The sequence below is a fragment of the Panicum hallii genome, chromosome 3 (genome assembly GCF_002211085.1).
Source record: "Panicum hallii strain FIL2 chromosome 3, PHallii_v3.1, whole genome shotgun sequence".
Lineage (NCBI taxonomy): Eukaryota > Viridiplantae > Streptophyta > Magnoliopsida > Poales > Poaceae > Panicum > Panicum hallii.
The window spans coordinates 56,794,894-56,803,115 of NC_038044.1; the positions used below are offsets into that span (position 1 = coordinate 56,794,894).

An 8,222-nucleotide genomic window follows, 5' to 3' on the forward strand; every position below is an offset into this window, starting at 1 on the left:
ACCTCAGCAACTACACTACATATCCGTAGCACCAGCATATAGGGATGAACAACAAACTTACCAAGGAGGACAACCACTATGCTCCATATTTGAGCGCTCCAACCACCAGTCCTACTGTCCTTTCCTGCCCCCATTCAAAACAAAACTAGTTTAGATCCAGGTTCTAGCCGAGCAGATCTCCCCATACTCCAAGAGCAAAATAAAGAAGGGAAGGTATAAATCTTACCTTAGCTGCTCAAATTTAGATGCAGGTGGACGCACCGCGGGGCATCCACCATCGACACGGCTGAGGACAGCTAGGGTTCCATGGAGCTCGGGAAGGAAGAGGTCAACGCGGCATCGGGGAAGGGAGTAACTAGGAGGGGTGGGCGTCGGCGGGGTAAGGATAAGGCAAAGGTAAGGGTCGGAGTTTTTTCGCGTACCCCTTCCATGCTGGTCTGCTGATTTGGCACGTGACGTCGATAAAATTGGTAATTTATTAGTTTCGATTGAAGAGTGATGGTAAAAATATAGAAGGAATAGCAAATGAGCAGTGGGGGCCTCCAGGCCCGCGGCAGATCCGCCAGGGCGCGCAGGGGGGGGCCTCCAGCGGCGGCGCCGCCGGGGGGGGGGGGGGGCTCCAGGGGCAGCGTGGGAGCCGGTCGCTCACCTGCGTGCGGAGGGGAGACGAGCGGGCGGTGACGGGCAGCGGGACTCCAGCGCGCGTGGGAGGCGAGCGCTCGCGTCCGCTCGTTTTCACGAAGCGAGCTCGTTCCGAATCTACACCGAATATTCCTACGCGGGAGCGCTTCCGCTCCGTTCCATTCCACCGTCCTCCAATCAAACGCGTGCAAAAATAGAACCGCTCCGCCCACCCTGTTCCGCCAACCAAACACACGGTAAATGCCACTAGTTATACATGCCGTCCCACGGAGACAACACTTCGCGAAGCCGCTCATCTCCCTAGCCGCCGCCGGCGCCCGCATGGCTCGCGCTCCCCAGGCCCTCCGTCGTCCCCACCACCTCCTCCGCCTCCTCCCGTACCCCGCCCCGCTCTCCACCTCCTCCTCGCCTCCGGACCCCCGCGAGCTCCTCCGCATCGACCGCATCCTAAACAGACCTCCCACCGCCGCCGTCGCCGCCTGCCAACCCTCTCAGGCCCTACAGCACCCACGCGCCGCCACCAGCCTACACCACCTCCTCCACCGCGCCGCCGGCCTGACCGCTGCGGAGTCTGCCTCCCTTCTTGGCCGCCTCCCGGGTGCCCACGCCCACCCCCGCCTGGGCCGCCTCCTCCAGGAACTCGCCGGCCTCCGCCTCCCGGGGGCCGAAATCAAGGCCGCCCTGGCGTCCGATCCGGAGGGGCTCCTCTCCATGGACCCCGGCGAGCCGTCCCGCCTCCTCGAGCTCCTGGGCGACCTCCGGTGCCGGAAGGCGGTCAAGGAGCAGGTCCTCGCCCGCGGCGCGCTCCGCGCCGCCGTCGTCGCCCGGCGGCGGGTGGAGCTCCTGCACGCGCGCGGGCTCACCCGCCACGACGCCCTTCGGGTTCTCGCCGCCGAGCCGCGGGCGATGCTGTATTCCCCAGAGGACGTGGAGAGGAAGGTGGAGTTCTTGGTGGACACGATGGGGTTCGAGGTCGGGTGGCTGGTGCAGTACCCGGAGTTCCTGGGGGTGAACCTCGACAAGTGGATCATCCCGCGGCACAATGTGGTGGAGCACTTGAAATCTGTTGGCGGGCTCGGGGACCCTGTTGAGATGAAGCACTATGTGAGGCTCAGTCGCAGGAGGTTCTACAACATGTTTGTCAAGCCGTACCCGGAATGTGAGAGGATATTTGGAGGGCTGGTCAGGGAGAGGGAGGAAATGGTGAGGCAGCAGCACCCGACGGGGCTCTGGAAGCTGTTTACACCTGCGAAGTATGAGCGTACTCAGGAGGAGGTGACGAACATGAAACTTCTTGTGGGATCACTTCGTTAGGTATATTATGATCCCAGGAATACCAATTCGCTCGAATGTGGAAGAGCGCATGCCTCGAGCTAATTGTGATTGAACCAAGAAGAGCTGGTTGAGAAATTCATGGTCAAGGGAACTTTGTCAAGGTGACAAGACTGCAGGTGGTATTGTGAAAGCATACAGGTTCAATTGAGATGACTGTTTGCAGACAAAAAATGGCAGTTGTTGTGAATGGACATGAACACAGTGGGTATTCTCAAATATGTCTTAGTGACGCGTTCCACCACAGATCAGAAGATTAAATCCTTCCTTAAAGGTGTAATTTGGGTTTAATGGCTCACCATAGTATGCTGATCAGAGAAAAGCAGATAACAAATTCAGGAAATCTGGCTGCTGATGCAAGGATTATCTCAAGGTATCAACAAATGGATTGAGCAGCAGGACTGAATCTGTTACCCCACTTTGCTTCAGCTTGTTTGTACATCACCATTGCTTTCTTCCATAATAAGCTCATCATCCTCCCACTCCTATAGAAGGTTCAAAAAGGGTTGGAGGGTTGGAAGCTCATAACTTTTCTTTTTTGAATTTATGATCATCAGAACATTATGCTGAGAAGTTGTGTATGCTAACTTGGTACTCAAAAGTTTTCTTCTGCATGCATTGGGGCCATTTGTTAGTTCACAGACATTTCACTGCTTTTGATTTTTATCATTATGTATTTACCTTTCATGTGTGTTCAGCATTAGTTTGAGTTATGAGCTATGAGTACATCTTAAAAAAAATCTTCCATTTACATTCGTTCACCTGGTCTTTTTTCTTCTTTCTTTACTGGTGCATTTTGTTCTTTTGTGATTTAACGTAACAGAGTTTAAGAGTTTGTCGTATAGTCCACCTAATGTTTTCACACATCCAAATTCTTTATGCATTAGGTTATTGTGTTCATTGAAAATTAGTTTTATAGTAGCCATTTCCAATGAGTGATGTATACTAAGACAATACGGATGAGATTCAGAGATTTTGAATTGTACAAATTTTGTGGCACATGCCTCATTCATTATGTGAACTAGAAATGACGACATATATCAGTGAAATTTCGACCTCTTTTTTTGCTAACAGTAATAAGCAATAATTGTTTGTTACATTCGTTTACCTTGACGTAATTTCAGTTTGCAGGTGGAAATTAATCTTTCTTTAAGACATGATAAGATGTTTACTTAGGTACTTCAATTTAAGATGTTGGCAGGTCTTTTCCATTTTTAATGTCCTATTGTCATGGAGATTTTGTTGCAAGTACAGTGTACTATTTCAGATAAGACATTAGCCTGTTTCACATGAGGAAAATTATTGGTGCAAGGACTGACTTTGGCGTGGCTTCAGCCGTCAGCCCACATCGCTGGCTTCAGGATAAGGAAACCTGGTGGTTGTTTAACCAACTGAATTATAAGTCGAAGAGCAACAGATATTCCAGCATTTCTACCATGCTATAAACCAACAAACTGTGGTACATAGTGAACCTCCCATCTTTCTTCTCCTTCCGCCTAAATTCCTGGCAGTGAACCTTTAAATCTCCTAATTTTATTTTCTATTTTCATGTGAAAAACGTTTCTTTTTTTATTTCTCTACGATACTAGTTGTAAATGTCCAGTCCTTAGTCTTGTCAGTCCTCTCTGGATTGATGCATCTTGGATCTCCATTTTTTCCTTCATGTTTTGCCATGTTACATGATTCCTCAGGTCATGTTTCCTTGTTAGAGAGAAGGTTTGGACTTCCTGCTAGCAAGTAGAAAGAATATACAGTCAGTGAGTTTGGCTCACATAAAAATAGATACCTTTAAATGCTGTTTGTCTTTTTCCTGATTATTCTTCTCTGTAACTTCTCTAGAAAGCCAAGAGCTCCCTTCCACAGCCATAAGCATGTGATTTGATGTCGGCGTGGCATTTTATTGCCCAAGTTTAAAATTGCCTTCTTACTTCATTTGCAAGAAAATTGTGCTTGAACTTCAAAAGTAAACAGAAGGTTGGACTTTTGATCGATGGTAGACACATCATTGTGGACAATGATCCACTACTCATTTTCGATGGTGGGCTGCTATAAAAGAGCAGACTTGCTGTCCTTTAGAATCAGACAAGTCAGAGTTTGGTTGTATCTGCAAAAGAAAGGTGTTTGGGGATGAAGATAACTCCACTGTGCAAAGCCATGGTGCTTTTGGCCTTAGGCTCTCTGTTTCATGTATCAAGCACTGAACCAGTGTATGGTAATCCTCTTCAGCTCTTTTCTGTTCATAACAATTATATCTTATTGTTGATTTTTGATGTATTTTACTATGCAACAGGCCTAAGAATGCTACAGCGAATAAAAGCAACTCCGACCTCAGGTGCAACAACTCAGGTGATTAGCTCACTTTTCTTTTGAACTTGGCGACCTTCTGTGCAGCTTCTCTCTCAATGCAGTAAAAAAATGCTACTCCCTCCGTTCCAAACTGTAGGTCGTTTAGCAAATCTAGATACACAGTTTTTGTTACGCACCTAGATATACACTATGTCTAGATATGTAGCAAAAACTATATATCTAGATTTGCCAAAACGACTTAAAATTTGGAACGGAGGGAGTAGTTGCTAACTAGGTGTGTACTTCTTTCCACTGGACGATAGTAGGCACCAGATTGGAACAAACCACAAAGACATACAAAAACCATATCCATTTTCATTCTGTTATCTCTGAAGAACACTGATTTGGATCCTTGAAAAATTCAGACTATAAATATGGACAAGACAGAATTCGCCCATGCTTGAAGTATTGGATTTGTGCTCAATGACTCTTCCGGTGCAAACGATGGCCATTCATCATACCCTGGTAGCTCCAGATGAAAGGAAGAGCGGATAACCCAGAGCTACTCACTGATGTGAACTGTAGTTTTCTCAGAGCTTTCTGGCATCACAAGCATCTGAGAGGCTGACTAATGATATGATGAGAGCTACGGTTGCAATTGCGTGTGCATGACAAAAAACATCTTCTGTCTTCCATAGCTGGAGCAAAATAATGTAAGGAAATGCAGGTTTCTTCTTTTAACCATTGATGCCATGGTTAAGTTTGTATGGCCCAATCCTTTGCAAATTCTATGCTTTCTAAGATTATGGCCGTATTACTTCAAAACTTGTTGCATGAGCATTTACTTTCTGTTCCTACAAAAGATGAGAACAGACAAGGATATTTGAAAATCAACCTCGTATACTCTTTTAAACATGTACTGTAATGCTGGTCACAGTAACACATTTGGAATAGGAATTATAAATCCGGAAGAAATTGTAATGTTTCAACTGTTCTTTTTTTTCGTTTCAACTCATGCGCTACCAATAATGTCCCAGCCGCTTTGACTGGTTCCTGGGTTCTTCTGATGGTGGTATACCAATTTTGAAAGGATTCGGAATCTTTTTCTTGCATCACGCATGAGATTTGTGTCGGTACAATCGAAAGTGCAAATTTTTATCTGTTTTGTTTGGAGGATCCTATAGCACTCTATGGTGCTCAGTCCGTTGAAATGTTGGTCTCTTTTGTAGGAGAATTTCTGGAGAGTGCTATCTTGTCCATGGGTTAGAGAAACCATCGCCTGTGTTCTATACAGGTGTTCATGCTAGTCTTTTATGACAAAATTACATTCTAGGGATGCAAAGTATAAGAGAGTTAGATAACCAGTGTGTAATAACGTATCTAGTACATCTCAAGAAATGTCAATGTACTACAGGTACCCCACGAATCACCCCTTGATAAAGAACAGCACATTTTCTCCTAATTATTACTAGATCCCTACATTCGTAGAGCAAGTCGATGTCGGGGAGCAATTGGCATGACCATGGCAGTAACAAACCTTCAAAAATGTACACACCCCTCAAACTAAATGTTACCATTTTGATGTGTATGGAAATCATGAATTCGGAAGCAGAGATTAACAAATGAGTAGCTTTTGGGTTTTGGGCTCTAGTAAATTAGGGTTGATTGTGTGAATTTTTTTAAAACTTGCCAGGAGCAGTGGATAGCCGGCGCTCGGACGTAGATGGGTGGCCCGAGCCCCAGCTCAGTCTCCATTGAGTGTGTATTTATATAGGTGATTGTGTGTCTATAAGCACTTGCATTTGCATCTGTACCGTGTTTCGTAAAAGGAAATAAATTACTCCGGTAGTGTGCACTTAGCACTTAGCTTTCTAGTTCCAGACCATAGTTTGTTTGTGTGTTCAAAACACAGGTGTTCATGCTAGTCCTTTGTGGTTGCACGGCGTATGAAGTCACTTTTATATCTATTTTCCATTTTAAGAATATTTCTTATGGTTTGAAGCAACACATCTACTTTAGAAGAGCGTTTTTAGTATATTTATAAGCATAGCTATCTATCTGTCAATGCACTAACTTCTTTTTGTGTAAAAATGTCTTGATCGAAAAGGGTTGGAGGCAGGTTCAGTGTGGGAGTCTGGGGGTCCAATACTGACTCCACCCCCATTTGGAAAGGTGTCTTATGCCCACTTCCATCGTTTACATAGGCCGTGTCCAACGATGGGAGATGTGCTGGTAGGAAGCGTCACGTATGAAAGAGAAATGGTAAAAAGCAAAGCGCTATTGATTATTTCACCGCTAGCTTGTGACGCATCTATCGAGGCTCGTGGGCCCGTGCTACACTGTTGCTACCGCTCTCTCCCTGCTTTGGAGTGCGGATTGGAAGCTAGATCGTTGGAGTGGTAAACTTTTATACCACCTCTAATTGACATGGCACAGCTAAGAGCTAGCAGCTAGCTGTAATCATTGGACAAGACCTTAGGAGGTTGGGAGTTGGGACTGTCTTATCGCCGGCCTACTTCCAAAAGTATCATAAGGGTTGAGATTTCAAAGTTCGTTTGTCTTAATTTTGGCATAGTTCAAAACATGTTTTCAGACCCATTCCGTGCACCGTGACTTCCAAAAGGTCCTTCAGATTTTGTTTTTAGCTTTTCAACACTTCCAAGCAAGGTTGTCAAAACCATAAATTCTAAATCGAAACAAACAATGGTCTTTGAGTAAGATCGAATTCATAAGATTCTTAATATATAAATCACAAAAAAGTAGATTATATAAGTATAAGTATAGTGGTAGAATCAGTTCCCCTCGATCAGAATTATTAAGATGCAAAATGGGACCACAATTGTAATTTTAAAGCAAAATAGCCGTTTTAGTTCCTCAACTTTGAGCTGAGGGTCAAATTCATCCTCAACTTTCAGATTGGCCAATATAATCCTCAACTTTCATTTTTGATCAAACTCATTCTTAAGCTGATATTATACTTTATAATAATACGAGATTTATGCAAAATGTCCTCCTTATCCTTAGCTCCTTCCTCTTCTAAATTTATTTAAGAGCTGAACATCACAAGTGTTTAATTGGAACATAAATTTTTATTTACCCATGCATCGTATTGTATTGTAGATGCACAGGAGAATTAAAGCTACTTATTGCATAACTACGTAGCCATATAAAATATTGCGGAAAGTTGAGCGAGCAGTGACACAAACTGTGAAAATTGAGGAGGGGAAAAAGAAACTAAGGATAGAAAGGACTTTTTGATTTATATCATGTTAGTATGGAGTATAATACCAGTACAAGGATGAGTTTGACCTCAAAATAAAAGTTGAGGGACTGTATTGGCCAATTAGAAAGTTAAGGGACCAACTTGAACCTCAGGATAAAATTGAGGGATCAAAACACCTATTTTGCCTAATTCTAACATCAACAAGAGCCTTAAAAATGGTCCTTTAATATCCATGGTTTGCCCTATCACCCCTAACTCTCATGGAGTTGCATCCACTTTCATGAAAATTAATTGATATTTTCCCATCACTTGAGTCTGAATATCCAGCCTTTTTTTAAGAAACTTTTAAAAGAACTGAGAGATTCTACAATTGAGTGATTTGGTGTATTTCAGAAAACTAGCAAAAAATCTAAACATGATCAACCTTACAACACACAACTACCACCAACAAATTATAGAGTCCGACATACTTCATGTTGTCAAGCTTTATCGTAAAAGAAACTAAGCCTGCCCGCACCGGTGGCCAGTATCCCATCCTCCAGTACCAACATAGAGTAAAAAGAGTTGCACCAGGGGTCTCTATCCCATACTCTACCGAAGCGAAACGGCCCTATCGCTATTTCCAACGGACGGAGAGGGTCCGTCATAGCGGCGGACATGGCGCGGGCCCGCGCACTCCTCGTCTCCCTCCCTTCCCTTGTGGCCCCCTGCTCCTCCTCCTCCTTCCATGCCACTCTCC

At 44.6% G+C, this 8,222-nt stretch overlaps 1 protein-coding gene across 10 annotated transcripts; it reads left to right on the forward strand.

The window, feature by feature from the left end:
• The first annotated feature begins 916 nt into the window (after positions 1–916).
• Positions 917–5,154, forward strand: LOC112886284 (transcription termination factor MTERF15, mitochondrial-like). Of its 10 annotated transcripts, none has more exons than XM_025952138.1 (5): positions 917–3,433; positions 3,666–3,731; positions 3,814–4,186; positions 4,265–4,320; positions 4,686–5,154. In XM_025952138.1, exon 1 carries the CDS (start codon positions 964–966, stop codon positions 1,954–1,956), a length of 993 nt encoding a protein of 330 aa, XP_025807923.1. In that variant the 5' UTR covers positions 917–963; the 3' UTR covers positions 1,957–3,433; positions 3,666–3,731; positions 3,814–4,186; positions 4,265–4,320; positions 4,686–5,154. The 10 variants fall into 10 exon arrangements, with proteins under 10 accessions (XP_025807923.1, XP_025807926.1, XP_025807920.1 ...); XM_025952141.1 differs by lacking the exon at positions 3,666–3,731 and having other exon boundaries at positions 917–2,347; positions 3,287–3,433; positions 3,915–4,186; XM_025952135.1 differs by having other exon boundaries at positions 917–3,731.
• The last annotated feature ends 3,068 nt before the right edge of the window (positions 5,155–8,222 follow it).

Coding starts and splice junctions, on each gene's coding strand:
- LOC112886284 (XM_025952133.1), top strand. CDS start 964: ATGGCTCGCGCTCCCCAGGCCCTCCGTCGTCCCCACCACCTCCTCCGC.